Source organism: Mirounga leonina, unplaced genomic scaffold (assembly GCF_011800145.1).
Source record: "Mirounga leonina isolate KUSES-001 unplaced genomic scaffold, KU_Mleo_1.0 Mir_454, whole genome shotgun sequence".
In the NCBI taxonomy this organism is placed as follows: Eukaryota; Metazoa; Chordata; class Mammalia; order Carnivora; family Phocidae; genus Mirounga; species Mirounga leonina.
In genome coordinates this window covers 13663868-13685470 of record NW_023270763.1, presented here as the reverse complement: position 1 = coordinate 13685470, position 21603 = coordinate 13663868, and the positions used below count along the sequence as shown (strand labels likewise).

Below are 21603 nucleotides of genomic sequence, written 5' to 3'. Positions count from 1 at the left end.
AAAGAAAGCTGACATCTGGATTTATAAGCAGGAGGCCAAAGGAGAAATTGAAGATAACAGCAGTAGAAACTGCCCATAAATTACCGGCAGGCTCTGGGAGGAGGAAGCCAGCCATGAAAAGTATGCAAGTATCTCAGAGGTGGCTTTAATAAGCACACACAGATCTCTGGGCTGCCCTGCAAGGGACGGGAGTGGGGTTTTTAAAGCCGTGTCTGGCTTCTAGGGTCACCAAATATCACCTCCCGGCTCGCACACACCTAGTCACATAGTGAATAAAGCTAGACAGATTCGTCTCATGTGGTGAAGAAAACCATAACTAAGGGAAAACCTGGACCAGCAAATCGTCCACCTTGCACACAAAGCATGAGCCTCTGCGGGACTCTCTCTCCCGGTTAATGAAATCACTTCACTTTGTCTCCCAAGCTAGAAACTTCTGATTGCACCCATTTCATCCACATCCAATTGACTGCCGCATCTGGCTGATTCTCAGAAAGTTTTTCTTGAATCTAGCCCATCCACTCCATCTCTGAGTCCTTGGTTTGCTACCGAGAAATGATTTTCATAAAAATAGTACGTGAATAATGAAATGTCCACTCTATTATTAGTGATAACATTCTCTCCATCAGGCAATGCTGAGCACTCGGTTGGCACTCAATAAACGTTGGGTGGATGGAGAAGAAACTAAATCTATTTAACCAATCTGCTACCAGCCTCCATCTATTCTAACCTAGCTGACGCCTTTGGCTAAAAGCCGATATCAAAAAGGGGATCATACCAACAGTACCATCTTGCCTTCTGTCCTTCGTTGGTGTCCACTGATGATGAGAAAGCCTGGCACATGAGGCTGCCTCCCAACCCAGCCACCTGCTTCCCCTTTGATCTCTCTTTCCACAGGTCACTCTGGAAACTCTGTTCCAGCCAGAAGTTTGTGTGCTGGTCCCCTCACCCCCAAATCCAAGAAATTGGGCACAGGCTGTTCTCTTTGAAATACCCCTGCCATCCCTTCAAAGGAAAAATTCCTGCTCGCCAGTAAGAGCCAGACTACCTCCACACTGAAGCATAGCGCCTAACCGACTGGAGACTTTGGTCAAAAATCATGTTTAATTAATTTTAAAAAAAAACAAAGAAAGAAAGGAAAAGAAAAAAAAATGAGACTGAAGGAACAGCATACAGCTTAGAAAATAAGCCTAGATATATGGGGTGCCTGGGTGGCTCAGTCAGTTAAGCGTCTGCCTTCGGCTTAGGTCGTGATCCCGGGGGATCCCAGGATCGAGCCCGCGTCGGGCTCCCCGCTCAGCAGGGAGCCTGCTTCTCCCTCTGCTCCTCACCTCGCTCACTCTCTCTCGCACTCTCTCAAATAAATAAATAAAATCTTAAAAAAAAAAAAAGAAAAGAAGCCTAGATATATAAAACGTATAAATTGCATTATATCTAGCACCTCCAGATGAAAATTATTTACAGATTTTTTTTTTTTTTGGAAAAGGCTGATTTGAAAAAAAATGGACAGACATCTTAAACAAAAGATACATACCTTGTACCATATTCCAAAATAAACACTAGATGGGTGAAGGAGCAAAATACAAGAGTCACGGAAAAGCAACACCAACAGAATAGAATATTTATAAGTATTTCTGCGGGATGATATCTTTCTCGGCTTTAAAGCAGTGAAGAAATGAAATTGGCAAGATTGACAGTTTGGGATTCATACAAATTTAAACTATCTGTCCAGTGGAAGAAAAAAAACCCCACAGAATTGAAATGAAACGCAAAACAACATTTGGAATCCATCGGCGTGAAAGATGACAAGCAAATGGTTAATCCCACTACTACCTAAAAATTCATTCACGTTTATACGAAGAACGATTTTCTTAAGAGCAGCATGATAAGAAAAGAGTAAGAATTAAAGCAACATCAGGTTCTGTACAAAATTGTGATGAAACTAGCTGATTTAAATCCTCTACACTCGGGAGGGCTTTGGGGGAGCTTCATCAAAAGGATCTCACCCACTGGGGGATACTTCCTCCTGAGCTTGGAGGAAGGAAACTACTCTGGCCCTAGACAGCTGCCTCCCTGCACATCCCCAGGGCTCACATAGAGAGAAGCAGCTTCCATAGGCAAATCCTTTGCCACTTTTTGATGGCAAGGGTTAATCTGCAATTAGCAAAGGTTAATTTGGTAACATTTGCTGTGGAGCCCAGAATTTACAATGGTACCTCTGGTTACCAAATATGACTCATGGGCAATCTCCCAAATTCATCTCCAATTCCACCTTCTAATGCATCCTCCACAAAGCTGCCGGAATAATCTAAGAAGGCAAATGTGGTCATGTCATCCAACCCACCTCTTTCTATCTTCTCCACCTCTTTATTCCGCCACACTTTCACCCTGCCTGGCCTGCACTTAATTTTTTTGTGTAGATTAACATTCACTGCTTAGTTAAAATTTGATTTTGTGAAAACAAAACATCTCATTTCTGTAATCTCCATGTACCTAAATATCAATGGTGATGCCCTTATTTCTTGATGTTTACATTTTAGACATTTGCAACTGATTTTCTGTTTCTGAGGATAAAGATTTAATGGTCTTATACTGCCCACACCTCACACACACATTTTGCCCTCCTCCTTCTTCCAATACAGCTATATCATAATTTGCAGGTAGGTAATATCCAATATTTACATTTGTGTGACTATATTATGCCCAGCTGAGCCAGAGTATATAAAATTACAATTCCTTTCTTGGGCGCCTGGGTGGCTCAGACAGTTGGGTGTCTGCCTTTGGCTCAGGTCATGATCTCAGGGTCCTGGAATCGAGTCCCGCATCGGGCTCCCTGCTCCTTGGGAGCCTGCTTCTCCCTCTGCCTCTCTCTCTGTCTCTCATGAATGAATAAATAAAATCTTTAAAAAATAAATAAATTAAATAAATAAATAAATAAATAAATAAATAAATAAATAAATAAATAAAATTACAATTCCTTTCTTGAGAAACTCTTGTTTTTTTCCTGTGGCTAACAATTGCTTTGCTTTGTCAGAAGCATTTTTTTCCCTTCTGTTTCTATCACTAATTTAGTCCCAAACTTTCTAAAAGAATGGCTAAAAAAAAATCTTGCAAAGGCAAGAAAAACAGAAATAAACAAGTGGGACTACATCAAACTAAAAAGCTTCTGCACAGCTAACAAAACAAAACAAAACAAAACACCATGATAAAATGAAAAGGCAACCTACTGAATGAGAGAAAATATTTATAAATCATGTATCTGGTAAGGGATTAATATAAAAATGTATACATACAACTCGATAGCAAAAAATCAAACAATCCAATTAGAAAATTGGGTAGAAGATCTGAACAGACATTATTCCAAAGAAGACATATAGGTGGCCAAAGGGTACATGAAAAGATGCTTCCCATCACTAATCATAAAGGAAATGCAAATCAAAACCACAAGATACCACCTCACACCTGGCTAATATCAAAAAGACAAGAAATAAGTGTTGGTGAAGATTTGGAGAAGAGGGAATCCTTGTGCACTGTTGGTGAGAATGCAAACTGGTGTAGCCACTATGGAAAACAGTATGGAGGTGCCTCAAAAAAGTAAAAAACAGAACTACCATATGATCCAGCAATCCCACTTTTGGGTATTTATCCAAAAAAAAAAGAAAGAAAGAAAGAAAGAAAACACTAATTTGAAGATATTTGCACCCCCATGTTCATTGCAGTATTATTCACAAAACCCAAGAAATGGAAACAATCTAAATGTCCATCAGTGGATGAGTGAATAAAGAAAATGTGATACACACACACACACACACACACAAAATGGACTCCTATTCTGCTATAAAAAAGAATGAAATCCTGCCATTTATGACAACATGGATGGACCTTGAGGGCGTTAGACTAAGTGAAATAAGTCAAACAGAGAAAGACAAATCTGTGGAATCTAAAAACAAACAAAATAAGCTCATTGCTACAGAGAATAGACTGGTAGTTGCCAGAGGCAGGGGGTGGGGAGTAGGCCAAATGGATGAAAGGAGTCAAGAGGAAGAAACTTCTGGTTATAAAATAAATAAGTCCTAGGGATGTCATGTACAGCATGGTGACTCTAGTTAATAATACTGTATTTCACCTGTGAAAGTTACTAAGATAGTAGATCTCAAAGGTTCTCATTACAAGAAAAAAACAACCTGTAACTATGTGTACTGACAGACGTTAACTAGACTTGTGGTCATTCCACAATGTAGACAAACATCAAATCATTATGTTGCACACCTGAAACTAATATAAGGTTGTATGTCAATTATGCTTCAATAATAACAATAATAATAATTCTGGATGCCATCAAAAACACTAGGTAATCAAGCTATTCTGTCCCCTGGCCTCCTTTGGCGACATACATCATACAGCCCTCCATCCTCCTGTTCCAGTGTGGAATGGGTGTTCTCTTGACCTGCCACACAGCTGTCACCCTGAAATGTTACCCTGGAGCATCCCTTCATCAGCTTCCCAGGATCTGCCTTTTGTACGCTCCTGTTTGAGTCCCCTGTTTCTTCTACACTATTATCATTCTCTTTCTTACTTTACTCCCTTGTTTTACTGGAGCATATCCTTAAATAGCTTCCTGAAAACAGATGCAGGGAAGGTACACTTGTGGAGACCCTACTTACATATAATATATTTACTTGTTTTGAAATTTTACATTTACTTTTTTTTTTTAATTTGAAGATCGGGGGCACCTGGGTGGCTCAGTCGGTTAAGCATCTGACTCTTGATTTCAGCTCAGGTCACAATCTCAGGGTCCTGGGATCAAGCCCCACTCTGGGCTCTACATTCAGCAGGGAGTCTGCTTGAGGATTCTCTCCCTCTTCCTCTTTTCCTCCCGTCTACCCCTGTGGACGTGTGCACATGTGCTCTCTCAATAAATAAATAGATAGATAGATAGATAGATAGATAGATAGATAGATAGATAGATAGATAGATAAATAAAATAAAACTTGAGAATTTAACTGGCTTTACTAAATGATTCACGAATCAGACAGCATGCCAGCTAGAAAATAGAGGGTTGCTCTGAGGAGTTGTACAAAAAACATTTACATTTGTTGATGTGGGTTTAATTTCTCTTTTCATTCCTCCCCTAGACACAGGGTGGGACCTTCTAACCTGAAAGCTCATGTCCCACAGACCTGGGAAATAGTGCTCCATCATTGGTCTGGTGATTTTCTTCTTTCCGTGTTTTCTGTTCTCTCTCCAATACTCCTATTAATTAATGTTGGACCTACTGAACTGATACAACTGCTTTAATTTCTCTCTCCCATTTTTCTTTTCTTTTTTTTTTTTTTGATCTGTCAGATGTTTTTCTCAATGCTATCTTCCACTCTCTTGTTGATTTATTCCTATCTTATTTGTAACTCCCAAGACTTCTTTTCTATTCTCACCTGAGATCGTGACCTGGGCTGAAGGCAGACACCTAAAAACTGAGCCACCCAGGCGCCCCCTGTTGTCATTGTTGCTAAGATCTTTTGTAACCAAGACTCTCCTGGGATGTCCAGAGATCCTAGCTCTCTTTCTTTTTTCGGAGTGAGACAGCTATGTGAAGACAAATGAAGTTTTACAACAGGCATGCCTTACTAATAGTGAGCAGAACTCAGACATTTGGGGAGGGGGGGGCAACTACCACATCTGTTAGCCTTTTCTTAGGCTGGTTGTTTCAAGAGTAGATTCTTCCAAGTACTGATTTACAGGGGCGTACAAGCCCGGAGGGGTAATGACATTGAGGATGTCCCCAGATGGTATGCAGTCTTACCATCTGTCCTAGGCTACATCTTACGAACTCAAGCCCAGAGTTCACCTTTTCCAGAGAGCAAATCTCCCATATTCTGCCAGGGGCAGTGTTGGAGACAGAATCTGGGGGTACAGATGCAATCCTTCTTTTCAAATCTACTTCCCACCCATCGGAAGTACACAGAACCTCCAATGCCCAGGTCTCTGGGGTTCTGAGGTGTGACTAGGCTGCATTCTTCAGGTCTTCCCACCATAGGCAGGAGGCTGGCTCCCAGCCTCATCCAGTCTGCTGTCAGTTACCATTCATTCCCCCTCTTTCAATCTTCCAAAATTTTGTGGGTGTTTCTTCCCTGCAGTCATCCCCTAACCTGTTCAGTCATCCCTTATAAGTTACATCGTCTCTGGTTCTTTACTATCATCTTAGTAAAGTGCCAGGGGGGGGCCAGATACAAGTGGGATGTTCAAGACAGTATGCTAATTTATAGAGCATGTTGAGCTATGCATCCCCCCAACCCCAAGTAAACCATGTTTTTATTTGCCCCCAACTCTGCTCTTACTGTCCCCCTGCCTGGTCCATCCCTATCCTCCTCCTTTCATTCATTTCCCAACCCTTAATGACACTTCAAGATCAGACTCAGGCATCATCTCAAGCGGGAAACTTTCCAGATCTTCCCCACACAGGCTGCATTTATCTCTGGCTTGACACACACCACATAGACCATAGTGTACCAAATCACCCTGTCTATAAGTCTGCCTCCCTCCCTAGATAAGAAGTAAGCAAGGACTGTGTCTTTTCCAATGTCCTGCCTCTAGTGTGGGGAAAACCATCTGGCACAAAATAGGTGCTCCTAATATGTGTTCAACTGACCCACTTCAGTAAGCTCCATATTGGAAACATTTTCATTCTCAAAGGCGGGCAAAAAAAAAAAAAAAAAAAATATGGCTCTGTTTATTTGCCAACGTCCAAATAAGAAAGGCTAATCAGAGAGCACCAGGAAATGAAAACAGCCAGATGTGTTTGAGAGCCAAGGTCCAGGAACGCAAAATAGCTTCCAACAGGGGTGATGTATGTTTTCCTAGTGATTCAAAAGGAATATATGTTTATTAGGCAGAGAGAGATTTAGCAGGTTCCTTGGCTAATGCTGCAATTTTAAATCCATTTAAGATAATTTTCTTTATCTTGAATCTATTTTTCTCAGTAACCAGGATACTTAACCGATTTGTCCAAAATCCATTTGAAAAAGAAATAATCTACTCTAAGCAAGGACACACTCTAAACTGGAAAAAAAAGAGACACTACAACTCTAAGAAAACAAAGAACCCTGTTAAGCCAATGTGGACGCCTGCCTAGAAAATAGGTTTTCCTCCAGCGTCCTGATTCTATGACCGATCCCTCTTCTCCATTTCCGAAGGAGAACACAAATAATTCTTAAATCTGAGCCCACAGAACAAAGACTTTTCCTGAGACAAAAGACCCAAACAAATTGGTTAAAGGTAACACCCTCAAACTAAACAGTGGAAGATGAAACAATCACGGAACGCACTTTCTCACCCATCAGCTTGGCAAAGCATTTTTGAAACACGAGTACCCAGTTTGGGAAGGATCAAGTAAGATTCCAATGAGTGCGGACTGCCATCAACTTTCTGGAGGACAGTATCCCAAGATGTACCTAGAGCCTCCAGAGTACTCCTACGATATGGCATAAGCATTATACTTTCAGAAGTGTGGCTTGAGAAAATAAATACCAAATCACAACACACGAGGATGTGAGTGGCAAGATATTCATCAAATGGTTATTTATAATAATGACAAACCGACAATACCCTGAATTTCCAACAACGGAAATAATGATGCGAAATGGTCATCAGGATGATCATCGTTAATCATGATTAATGACAGCACGCGCTCATGAAATAATATTAAATGGAAGAAAGATCCAAACAATACATCACATGCTCATAATCTGTATAGAAGATGGACTCAAACACAAAATGCCAAAATTTGACCGACTGCTGCCTCTAGGTAATGAGATCATGGCGAGCTTTGTGTTTTACTTAAGACTTTTTGTATTGAGGACCTTCCTATGTGTTCCTGGATTACTTTTATAAAAATGTCAAGATTTTATTTAGATAATATTTCATAATGCATAGTACTCCATTTGTTGACTGTGAAGGACACTACGTAAGACAGAAGCCCCTCTGCTGGTCCCAAAGGACCTGAGAACATGTCACAGACTCAGGGCTGCCCCCATGCTGTGATGTAGCCAGCCGCTCTGAATGACTGAATCGCAACTTACTTCGTGGGACGATAATCCGGAATGGAACGATCCAGTGAAATTTTTTCACTGAGGTAGGAATTGTAGCCATACTTCTCATGGGGTCCCTTGGCTTTCTCTTCTTCAGCCGGGGAAAGGGTAGCAGGAAGGCCCCCTTTGCCCCGCCCACCATAACCTTCAATGAGCCCAAGGGACTTGGATAAGCCTAGAAAAAGGAAGGAAAAACCATTATTTGAAAGCCACCACATCAGGCTTTGTCACTCAAGCTCAGATATATGCTTCAGTGGCAAGTCTACCATTACCCGTCACGGGTAATTACTTCCTCGATAGAGCAATCCAGGAATGTGCCCTGAACACCATCATATTAAGGGGAACGTAGGGGCAACTGAGAGTTCTGGAACTAAGTTTAATTCCCAGTAAGGAGCTTCTCCCTCCCCTGGGGAGCTGAGTGGATGGGGGTCCACAAAAGGGAGAGACTATCTAAACTGGGACAAATGCAGACCAAGAAGGACACAGGAAATGGGACAGACGTGGGGCAATGACAAGCCTTGATACTCCACGAGCTACACGCACGACACAAAAAAAGAACAGCCAGTCGCAAGGAATGGCCAGACCAGAGGTGCTTTTGCTTCATTTGAACAGAGAATGACATACAGATTGGTTTTATCATGAGTTTGAAGTGTGTAACAATCTGACACAGTTCTTTACCTAATGGTTTTATTTAAATTTCATCTAAATGGCAAAAGGAAATATAGAATGTTTGAGAATAAATCATAGAGGGGGAAAAAAAAAACCCACAAGGGTGATAACCATGCCAAGTGGAGTAGGAGGCCTCTGTAACGAGCCTCACTGGGCAATTGCAAGTTCCCAGGATGGTGGCAGCTTTATATCTACTACTGTTCCATTATACAATAAACAGCTTGATGGGCAATCCTGAAATCCAAGAGTTATGGGAGGTTTTACTTCTCGGCTAGAAAACTTTTGTTGTTAAGGGCTCTCATTCCCTTTTGCCATTTTGAATGCTCAAGCGAAGTTACTTAGCGCACCCACGAGCATGTGCACGTGCACACACACACACATACACAAAACACTTTATCCACAGAAGTCCCATTGCTCCTACTGGCGGGAAGAACACTGAGCGGAGATGTAAAGAGTGCCCTCCGCTTTCATGAGGGGCAGCCCACAGAGCTGAGGACGATTCGAACCTCCCAGAAAGGTACCCCCAGACCAGTCAAAGGCCAACAACTCTGCTCCCATCACAGGACAGCACTCTATCACATAATGGCAAGACTTGCCTGCTTCTCTGAAAACAGAAATGTATTTTCTGTGATATCAAGATCAAAAAGCAAAGGTCGAGCAAACATCTCAGAGTTGGTCTCAGGTGAACATCATTTTTCTACCTGAGAATCATTTCCACTGTCCACTCTGAGCTCCAGGAACCCTGACATCTTTTCCGCCTGCCATCATCCCAACAGAGGCGCCCTCAGCTGAGCATTAGATTATTCCAACATTTCCCACCTGCTTCCTGGGCTTTGAATTCTCATTCCACATCAATGTGCCACAAACATTCCAATAATATCACCTTCACAATGCTCAAAAATCTATAAGAACTCTTCCCATGTCAAGTGCAAATACCTGTGCTGGGTTTTAAAATCACTTGTCAGAGAACATTACTAGTAGGAATGTTAAGACAGGGCAGCGACTTTGGAAAACAGTTCGGTAGTTCTTCAAAATGCTAAGCATAGTTTTACCATATGACCCAGCAACTCCATTCCTGGGTATATACCCAAGAGAAATGAAAAGATCTGCCCACATAAAAACTTATAAAGAAATGTTCAGAGGAGCATTATTCATATTAGCTGAATGTCTATCAACTGATGAATGAATAAACAAAAATGTAAAACTATACCATGAGACATTATTTAGCAATTAAAAAGAAGGAAGTAGTGATACACACTATGACGTGGATGAACTTTGAAAACACGATGCCAAGTAAACAATGCTGGTCAGGAAAGACCACATATTGTGTGATTCTATTGATATGAAATGCGCAGAATAGGCAAATCTCCAGAGACAGAAAGTAGATCAATATCTGTTTTGGGCTGATGGGAGTGGGGGAGGAAAGGGGGAGTGACTGCTAATGTGTATGGGATGTCTTTTTGGGTGATGATAATGTTCTGGAGTTAGATTGTGGTGATATGTGCATAAACTTGTGAATCTACTAAAAAGGAAAATGTTTTAAGTTCTTGGGCGCCTGGGTGGCTCAGATGGTTAAGCGTCTGCCTTCGGCTCAGGTCATGATTCCAGGGTCCTGGGATCGAGTCCCGCATCGGGCTCCCTGCTCCGTGGGAAGCCTGCTTCTCCCTCTGCCTCTCTCTCTCTCATGAATAAATAAATAAAATCTTTAAAAAAAAATGTTTTAAGTTCTTTTAAAGTCAGAACATAGTCACAAAATATAATTCTTTTTTTTTTTTTTAAAGATTTTATTTATTTATTTTACAGAGAGAGACACAGTGAGAGAGGGAACACAAGCAGGGGGAGTGGGAGAGGGAGAAGCAGGCTTCCCGTGGAGCAGGACGCCCGATGCGGGGCTTGATCCCAGGACCTTGGGATCATGACCTGAGCTGAAGGCAGTCACTTAACAACTGAGCCACCCAGGCGCCCCAAAATATAATTCTTAATACCATTTTTTAATGGAGGAAGAAACCTACCAAGGCCAAAGTCATTATGTGGCCCTTATTCCCTTGAGGTTGTTAGACTCTTACCTATAAGTGACAGGTGCCTAAAGCACAGAGAAGGAAAGGAACATGATCTGAGGCAATGGGACAGACCCCAGACAGCCACTATTTACGGAGGCGCTCTCCCGCATGCTGGGCACCCCGCTAAGTGCTTTACGTGGAGTGTATTATTGTTTTGTCAACTCTCCTGACAAACCTCTGAGGAAGGTATTATTTTGATCTCTGACAAATAAGGACACTGAGTCTGAGAATGTAGTAACTTGGTCAAAGTTCCATGGCTGGTAAAGGAAGACAGACCGGGATTCTGGGTATAGTTAGAGACTCAAAGGAGGACAAAACCTCGCCTCTGTGACAAATAAGGAGACCAATTCCAGGACTCTCACAGCAGCTGACAAGAGAGGATAGGGGCCTCATTTTAAGGCAGTGGTGATAGTGATCAAAAGGAGAGGAGAGTTTGGAGAGGTATTTAAGAGACACTGTCACAAGGCAGAGACAGAGAGACAGACAGGTGTTAGGGTGGGAGAGAGCAGGAAGAAGTGAGTTAGCCTGGCTTCCAGTGTGAGGACCAGGTGAGAACACCACTCCCAAAGATGGCGCAGTCAGAAGCAGGTTTGAGAAGATGAGTTCCACTCCGCACAGGTGGTCTACGGGGCAACCATGGGACATTCCGACAGTGTCAGAGGTCCAGTGGGTAACTGAAACCCATGAGAATGGAAGTTAAGATGGAAGACGAAGCCCAAGATATGAGCCAGGAAGCCACAGCCTGGCAGGGGCTGTAGCCATGATGGAGGGTAGGGGCAGAGGTCGAGCAGCAAGAAGGAGAAAGACAGATGATGCTCAGGAATTTCAACATATTTAGAGTAGGAACTGCATCCTTCAAAACTTATTTCTTCTCCACGCTGTACACGGGCTCCCTCACTGAAGCTACACTTGAAGCTCAAGACTTCAAGGAACTAAGACTTAAAGGAATGGAGAAATAGCTCAGTATGAACCAAGTGGTTAAGCTTCTTCCTTATCTTCATAGATCCATTCAACCACCCTCTCTCCATCCACTAATGATCACTGTTTAGGCTTTAATTTTTTTAATGGTTTTATATCCATTTCTGTATTAAACAGGAAAGGTTGATGTTACCAGGATCACTTTAGAGATAACGAAATGGAGGCTCAGGAGGATTAACTATGTGACCTTCCAAAAGTAATGGAAATGGAAGACATTCCTTCCAACCTCAACACACACGAATGTTCTATCCAGGAAATTCTTCAGGAAGAAAGAACCCAGCATGGAAAATATGATGGTGATAAATTAATGGTAGTGAACTCATTAAGAGGATACTATATAGCAATGAAAATGAATTACTTGCTGATAAATGGATGAATCTCAGAGACACAACGTCAAGTGAAAAGCAAGCATTAATTCATATAATTCCATTTATATAAAGTTTCAAAAGCTAATCAAACCATAGTTCAGAGATATAAACTCATGGAGTGAAACCAGAAACAACTGCAAAAAAGAGACTAGATCATCCTTGGGAAAGACACACAAAGGACCTCAAAGGTCCTGGTAATGTTCCATTAGAAAGCTAGTAGGATTCATTCATTCATTCATTCAATTCCATAATAATTCATTATAGAATTATTACCTGACATGTATGTGATATATATAATGGATGGCATTTTGCATAATAAAAAAGATCATGCAGGGACTACTGACAGTGGGTTTTTTTCTCCTTGTCTTGTGCACTTCTGCTCATTCACCTGGATTTTCCCTTTTTCTCACTAGTCACAAACTCAGCCTTCCATAGTTTTCCTGCCAGCATGCAGCCCAAGGGTCAAGGAGGGAAACCACTGGAATGGGACATGACTGACTTTCAATTTAACTGAGCAGCTTCAGTAGAAAACACCCGATTCTTCCTCTTATCTCATCTGTTTGGTTTGGTTAGCACATCTTTTTCTTCCCTTGATGACAAAGGCCTTCTTTTGGCCATTAAATGCCACCTCAGAGCTAAAAAGCATCTCAGCTGTGTTTGCCCAGCATCTTCCATGGGCAGCCTTTCCAATGCAGGCAGAAGGGCCACGGAAGGAATTCATTTTAAAATGGCACAGGAATTAAGACTAGGAATGCATGCTAAACTCACCAAGAACACAAAGGGAATGACGGTTCCCAGTGAGATTTTTTTTCCCCTTTCTGTGGCATTATTTCTTCCATTATGGAAGGCACCCACTTAGCAGCCTCAAAAAAGATCATTCTTCACAGTGCAATGTGACAGTTACAAATTATATATTTTGTGGTCCATGTGCTCCCATTTTCCCCCCAATTGAATCTGCCAGCAAGGTTCAACAAAGCAGCAAAAATTTTCACTGGCATTTTAATGTGCTTACTTAGCAGGCCCCAGAAACTACTGGCAAAGATAAATAAGAATTCAAGATCATCAACAAGGCCCAAGTTGGTCTTCACTTAGCCAGGAAAAGTCGCCTCTGGAGCCAGCTGGGATGACTCCATGCACCTGGGAACCTTCTCTTCTGAAAGTGCCTTTTGCAATCTGGTCAGAAGCAATTGTAGCCACTGCAGACCAAAATGTATTTGTAGGCCTGGAAGTCCCAGTTGGCAAAGGGAAGAAGAAGAAGAAGAAAAGAGGGAAAGAGGAGTGGTTGCTTGGCACTTGGGTCTGGGAAGATGCATCATTCCCTCTATCTTCAGGCAAGGCCTTCTGAGTTATTTTAGCCAAAGACTGCAGAGCCAAGGGGGAGCAAAGAGGCAAGAAGCTGAAGATAAAGAGAGCGAGAGCAAATTGAGCTCGGTCATCCCATAGCACCTCTTCCACATATTGTTCATGTTTCTCTCCAGATCCACTGTCCACCATCTTCGCCTGCTTCACATCCCAGGAGACAGACCTATAGAGAGAGCATCAAGGGCGTTGGGTTGGAGTCAACCAACAGGAGGCACCTGGAGGAGACTGATGGATGGAGAGAGAAAGAGGTTGGAGTGTGTCCTCCCCCAGCTTACTCCCGAAGGGGAAGTGGTTGGGTCACCTTCTCTATGCCGCTGTTGCCATGAGGCAGCCCTCTCCTAGGGTTTGCCTGGGGTTACATCCAGCCGTGTGTTCTGTTAACCGCTCCCCCCCAACTTCCCCCTTCATGGCTGCCATGCCAACTTCTTCCTCCTCTGTGGCTAGCCCTAGGTGAGTCACCATCCCTTGTCATTCTTGTTGATCTCTGAACCTTGGTAAATAGTTTGCTAGACTCTCTTCCATCACCTCTTCTGGATACGCCGTCTGTTTCCTGCTGGGATTCTGACACACACAGCACCCCACCTAGCCCCGGGGGATGACTTCCCCCACAGTGCCACATCTACACCCTTCCCTGAAGGGCAGGGGTGTGGTCACCCCAGTGCCCAACACACAGGAAGCTTCTAAAAACTGTTGAGTATATGGATGAGTAGAGAAAGATCTGGAGATTCAACCTGGAGCCATCTATAACAAAGTTGATGTCGAGGAAGAACACTAAATATCCACGAGATAACTATCTACTAAGAGAAGAGCAATGAAAACTACAAACTACATAGGGTCGTTGTATTTATAGTCATAAAGAAGAGAGTCTACACTGATGAATGTCACAGGGAAATCAAGCCTAAAAAAGGCCATTTGGTTTGGCCACGGAATGGGCCCTGGTGCCCTTGAAGACCGCCATGGCTGTGAGGTAGGCACCCCCAGGACAGAAAAGAAAGGAGGCGGGAGGCAATTTCACTCCTCAGTCAGGACCCCTGGGCTAGAGCACGTTTGATGGGTCCTGTGTTACCAGTGTTTTGTATTCCAGCAATAACCCACTGGATTATATAATGTAAAAAAAAGTGATATTTATAAAAATAACAAATATTGCAGTGTATCTAGAAGGAACTTTAACCAATAGGAAGAGAAGTATAAAACTCTACTCAAGGGAATAAAATGAGACATCTCTAGCTTAGCAGAGAGAGAGAGAGAGAGAGAGAGACATGTTTTTGAAGTATCAGGTGGAATGCAATGAAGACACATACTTCCCCTCTTTAATGTATAGGTTAAATATAACTCCAAATGAGATTTTTTTTTCAGGAACATAACAAAAATTCTAAAATTAGCCCACAAGAACACAGAGGCCAGAAAGCATAGATTAAAAAAGAAGAAGAAGAAGAAGAGAAGTGAGAGAGGTTGCCCTCTCCAATGTTAAGTTCAAAAATAAAGCAATAATAATTCAAGTGGCGTAGTCACTGGGAGGAAATTCTACATATACGCTGGGAAACAAGGCTCTAAATATTTTTTTTCTCTCTCAAATAGTCATCCAATTTCCCAAACACGAAGTCCACTTTTGAAATTTTAGAAACTCCCTCTAGTCCAGTTGAGTCAACACCTCGCTTGGGGATGACAGAGAAGCTTCAGGAACCTTGCACGGAGCCCGGGGATCCCGAGGTGCTCATACTTGATGACCGCTCAGCAAGACTCAATCACTCGGCCCATGTCTGTCTTTGGCTGGGCCCAAGCTATCCAGGCTCCACGGTGGCAGTAAAAATAAAGAACCACGGCTGTAAATCAAGCTGCCTTCCCGCCTCCCTCCATACAATGAAGGACATAATTTTCTCCAGGGTTACAGTTTAAACTTATGAGTTTACAGATAACTGGCATTATTCTTCCAGAAATAGGGATGGCACTCACAACGGACGCACAAACTCCAGGATAGATAGAGGCTATGGCGAAATGCAGTCTGGTGCCTTGTTGACTCACAAAGCTCCTCATCATCTGCGCAGCCAGGACACGTGTGCACGCGCACACACACACACACACACACACACACACACACCAGCCCACGAGGCAGGCACGTCCCGTGGCCCAGCTGGGTGAGCCTGTGTTAGGGGGTCTCTGCAGAAGCCTGACGCCCCCTGAAGGTCACAGAGTCTCAGGGAGATCCTCCGTGATGCTAAAGCATTTGGGAGTTGTCAAACTTACAGACAATCAGGAAGCTGCAGCCATAAACTGAATAGTGAGCAATAATTCTAGCAATATATTCCTGACCAACGTCTAAATAGGGACGACTCCTGAAAAACGTGTGAAAAGGGGCCGTGAAGGGCCTTCACATACCAGCTAGTAAAACATACTGAAAAGCTCTGATAATTAAGACAGTGAGACAATAGAACAAGAAGTGACAGGCACATCAGTGGAACAGAAAAGCTAGGCTGAGGGCATCTGTCTTCGGCTCAGGTCATGATCCTGGGGTCCTGCAATTGAGCCCTGAGTTGGGCTCCCTCTCCCTCTGCCTCCCCCCTGTGCTCTCTCTATGTCAAATAAATAAATAAAATCTTAAAAAAAAGAAAAGAAAAGCTAGCCCGGAAATATTGCCAAAAGAAGATAGCTCCATGTTGGACACAATTATTAGTGATAATTAGTTAAGCTGACAAATGTCTCTTAGATGCAAAGCACTATACTAATCACTTTAATTATTATTATACAGTATTTATGTTAAACAAATATGCTACCTATATCTGTGTTTTATATATATATATTTTTTGTTGTTGTTAATTTCCTTAGTTTACATATACGTATTTTTTCTAATTCATTACTCCAGTGACTCTTGGGGCTCGCTCTTATTTATCTCTTGACTCTGTTCCTTCTCTGCATCACTTCCACCGCCTGGATTCAAGCTCAAGTCCTCTCCCTTGAGTTACTACACTCCCTTGAGTTACTAACCCACTGAGCCTGAGCCAGGGTAAGACATGCAAGTCTGATCACCACCTGCTTAAAATTCATCAGCGTATTCCTGCCGCTATAGAAAAAAAAAAATCCAAAATCACCCTGTAATATACAAAGCCGCTCATTAGCTGACTCCCTGCCCAGCCTCATTTTCCACCTGTTCCTCCACCACATCCTTTATTTTAGCTCTGTAGCCTTCTGATGCTTCTAAAAAGTCACTGCCCCTTCGTGCCTCTGCCGGTCATCCTTGCTACTCAACACAATCCCACAGACCCTCTCTGAACACCGCCCTACCCTGAAAGTCAGATGCTGCTCTTTGGTGGAAATCTCAACCACAGCGTTGCTCCTGTCATATCACACGTGTCCTTGAGTAGTCACTCACACTTCCTGCAAACAGGAAGACCTGTCTTATACATGGTCTGCACCTACGAAGCACTTCATTCACGTTGCACGGAGGAACAGATAGCTGGATGAGCAAAGCAATGGAATAAATGAAAGAATAAGTGAATGAGTGCATTAGAAGCTGGGCTGGCCAACTATGTTACCATGTTCTAGGGCTGATACAGACATCTCCTGGAGACGCGTCAGAAACCGGTAAGCACCGCTTCATGAACTCATATCGAATCATTATGAAATCCCTGGTTCATATATTAGTATGATGATCTTGACATTTGTTGACATCTACATTATAATGGTTTTGACATTTTCTGTCCTGTATCCTCAGTGCTTCCCAGATACGATGTCCAAATGTTATGTGAGTCTTAATATCCTGAATGAACTCCCAGAGTTCAACTATGTCAGCTGCTTCTTGGTGCAAGAGAACCGAATAAATTGTTGCCTATGTCTAAAGGCAATAGCACACCTGGGATCCAACACAGAATCTTGAGATGGAAGGAAGGACAATTCAACCATTTCTCCACAGCCCCATCCAGCACTGGAACTCGAGAGAGATGGCCGCCTGGTTTCTACTATATTCCTGTAGGAAAAAAGAACTCACCACCTGACACAGCAGGCCTTTCCTGGTTTATCTGTCATGCATATAATTATACTTTCATATCATTTTCAGTATTGTTTCATTATCATGACCTGTCTCCCTATATTTTTTCCAGGCTAACCATATCCACTCCTTCAGTCACCTCTGTATGACCATGTTTTCCAATTTTCCAATTATCCATGATTTCTTAGTCTGCTCAGGCAGCTATAACAAAATACCACAGATTGAGTGGCTTAAACAACAGACATTGATTTCTTAGTTTGGAAGACTGGGAAGTCCAAAGGTAAGGTGCTGGTATATTTGGTTCTTAGGGAGGGCTCTCTTCTTGGCTTGCAGACAACCACCATCTTGCTGTGTCCTCACATGATGGAACAAGGGCAAGCTCTGGTATCTTCCTCTTCTTTTAAGGGTACCAGGGCCATCATGGGGACACCACTCACTTAACTTATCTGAACCTAACTACCTCCTGAAGGCCCCACATCCTAACAATATCACATTAGAGGTTAGGGCTGTAAGATGTGAATTTGGCGGGGGTGATACATACATGCACTCCATAACTCATGGTCATCCGCTGCTGGATTCTGTCCTAGACAACAAAATGATGACTAATGGGTCTTTGGATGTGGGCTCCCCCCGAGAGCCCAGAATACTAGAAGTACATTTTTGCCCATTAACCAAACTGTTCATGCAGCATTTGCAATTCCAAGAGATATGAATCATTGTTATGTGCTTGAAGTGCCTTTGGAACAAACTGTCCATAAATTTTCAAACTGCAGTTTTATACAAAATGACATATCGTACATGTATTATGAACTTTAGACTTCCCAGAATCTCTCTACAAAGATTATTTAATTTGATCCTCAGAATAGCCCCATCCACATTCAGCAGATAAGAAAAAGAGGCCCAGTGAGGATTATGAATGATCCTAAGATCACTGAAAACAGTCCGAGGTGGATCTAGAACCCGGGTCGATGTATTTCCGGTTGCCAAGCCCGTCTTCAGGAAATGCATTCTCTGATTTCATGCTGTGATGAAGAAGACCAAGTAAGGCCTGAATCTCACTCTCTGTGCCAAACAAATATTGGCACAAACATCCCCCTGCGTGTGGATGTGATAAACACATGGTTCTGGCCTGGCCCAGGCTCTAGCTGATGCATAGGTCTAAGTGTGTAGATGAAAAAAATATTTCCAAAAAAATAAAGAAAAGAAGAGCTTGGCAATCATTGAGATCGCTTGGAGCAGATGGATGAAAGATGCTGGCTATACAGGTTAATTGTGTTACTTAGCCTCACATCACTTATAAAACTACACAAGGGGGGAAAAAAGCTGACCTAGGGCTGGGTGGGAAATATGCTGAATTGGAGAAAGTCCCCTGCCGTGACCTATGAAATTCACTGGTGTCAAATGCATTCAAGGCATTGCAGACCATGCCATTTGTCACATTCGTTCAGCACCTGCCCGTCCTGACAGCTTTCAGAGAACATTCCCACTCCTCCCTTCTCATGCCCTGAACCCTCCTAGGATTTTAGTCCCAATGAGAGGGGTTAAAAAGAAGGGAGAGAGGGCAGTGAAGGTTAGCAACACTAACCTTTACCAAATTCTACAAAAAGCATGTAAGTTTTAAATAGCATACGTATAGTTCCACAGATTTTGAGTGCCAATACCTATGGTCATGTCATAGAGGGTAAATTATGAAATCAGAAGAGGGATAAGGGAGGAGTAAGACAATACAAAAATGAACCACCGTAGGAAAATGTTGCTATCTCTTTCACCCCTCAAAACCATCAGCATCACCTTCCTTTAACACCCACACACCACTGCACCACTATCACCACCACCATGATCACCATCATCATCATCACCACCACCATCACCAGGACCACCATCACCAGCACCACCATCAGCATCGTCATCATCATCAACATCATCACCATCAACATCATCACCATCACCATCACCATCCACATCACCACCACCACCAACACCCCCATCAACACCATTACCATCACAATCAACATTATCACCACCAACATCCGCACCACCACCACCACCAACACCCCCATCACCAACACCATCAACATTACCACCACCACCACCATCACCATCACAATCAACATCATCACCATCAACATCCGCATCACCACCTACCACCAACACCCCCATCACCTCCCTCACCAACACCATCAACATTACCACCACCACCACCACCACCAACACCATCACCATCACAATCAACATCATCACCATCAACATCCGCATCACCACCACCACCAACACCCCCATCACCAACACCATCAACATTACCACCACCACCACCACCATCAACACCATCACCATCACAATCAACATCATCACCATCAACATCCGCATCACCACCACCACCAACACCACCATCACCTCCCTCACCAACACCATCAACATTACCACCACCACGACCATCTCTAATTGATTATTAGAAACTGGAAGCAATAGAATACCTATTTTCAAGGAGCTAGTCAGAAGCAGCACAAGTTTAAAAATGAACATCCAGTTCCTCATAAAAAAGACCCTGTTGCAGGAGGGGAAGAATGAAGCGGGGGAAATCGGAGGGGGAGACGAACCATGAGAGACTATGGAATCTGAAAAACAAACTGAGGGTTCTAGAGGGGAAGGGGAGGGAGGATGGGTTAGCCTGGTGATGGGTATTAAATAGGACACATTCTGCATGGAGCACTGGGTGTTATACGCAAGCAATGAATCATGGAACACTACATCAAAACTAATGCATGTAATGTATGGTGATTAACATAACATAATAAAAAATAAATCAATAAAAATAAATAATTAACTTTAAAAAAAAGGTAATGATGGGAAGTCTTTGAAAAGGAGAGGAATACAGGGTTAAAATGCACATAAATGGAGATCCTCTATTAAACAGTAATTCTACTTAAAAAAAAAAAAAAGACCCCGTTGACTAAAGATCCCATTAACGTATAAGCAAATTCCACCTTTAAGTGTTTCTCCAAGGTGCTACATTAGATTTTTGTTCAGCAAATACAAACTTTCTGCCCTCCACATACCTGGGAAGCGTACACATCCCCATCCCACTAATGTGGGCTCTGCCTATTTTGCTGGGCAGAGTGTATTTCCTCACTCTTAATTTTGGGCTTGGCCATGAGACTTGCTTTGGTCAACAAGACACTAGAGAATGTGATATGAGAAGAGGCTTGAAATATGCTTAGACTGTTGGCCTTGGCCTCTTCACCCAGCCTCTACATGACAATATGCTTTGGGTGGCCCACCGGTCCAAGGAGGATGAGAGTCTCATGGGACAGCTGGATTCAATTTGCAACTTAGAAACCAGCCCAGCTAAACTCAGTCTAGATCAGCTTATCTGAAGACACATGAGAGAAAGACAGGCTCCAAGAATAACTCACATTTTTTTTTTCCTGAGCAACAAAGGATTTTGGACATCGGGGCATTCAGTAAGATGGAAAACAGCAGGAGGAAAAGATCTTTGGGTACGAGTGGGTGTGATGCAGACTCAAGAGTTTGGCTGGGTGGAATATATTGAACTGGACATGCCCATGAGACATCCAAATGGAGATGTCAAGCACATGATAGGGGATGAGGTCAGTTTTGGAAATATAAAATTGGCATTGACCAGTGTCCAAAGGTAATTGAAAGACAGATTCCTCGCGGAGTCCCCTAGGCAACGGAGATACACAGAGAAAAAAGAAGCCTGACCACTGAGCCCTGGGCACGCCACCAGGAAGGAGCCATTACAAGAAAATTGAGAGGAATGGAGACAGAAAACCTGGAAATGGTAGGTTTTGGGGAGCTGCCCCATGGATTTGGTCATGCCAAGGTGCCGGCAAATCCTGCAGGACCAACTTGAGGGAACCAAAACCTGGAGGAGGCTCGAGAGAGAACAAGAGTGAACACGTGAAGACAGCAGGTACAGCCTACACTTCCAAAGAGTTGCTGTAAGAAAGAGCAGAGGAATGTGAAGCTGCTTCTATTCAACGGAAAAGAGTTACCCTAACAGAAAAATAAATAACTAAATAAGGCTTGGCATGCACAGGATGTGGTTCTGCAGATCCTAGGACCTTCTCTGCCCTGCTGGG

At 42.9% G+C, this 21603-nt stretch overlaps 1 protein-coding gene across 2 annotated transcripts in view; it reads right to left on the bottom strand.

The window, feature by feature from the left end:
* The window catches only part of GALNT17 (polypeptide N-acetylgalactosaminyltransferase 17), a 446468-nt gene that overhangs the window by 279618 nt on the left and 145247 nt on the right, over positions 1–21603 (bottom strand). Inside the window, exon 2 of one of the 2 annotated variants that reach the window (XM_034988714.1) lies at positions 8073–8256. In XM_034988714.1, coding sequence (XP_034844605.1) covers positions 8073–8256 — 184 coding nt within the window. Of the gene's footprint in view, positions 1–8072; positions 8257–21603 lie in introns of those variants that run through there. The other variant, XM_034988718.1, reaches the window with a different exon arrangement.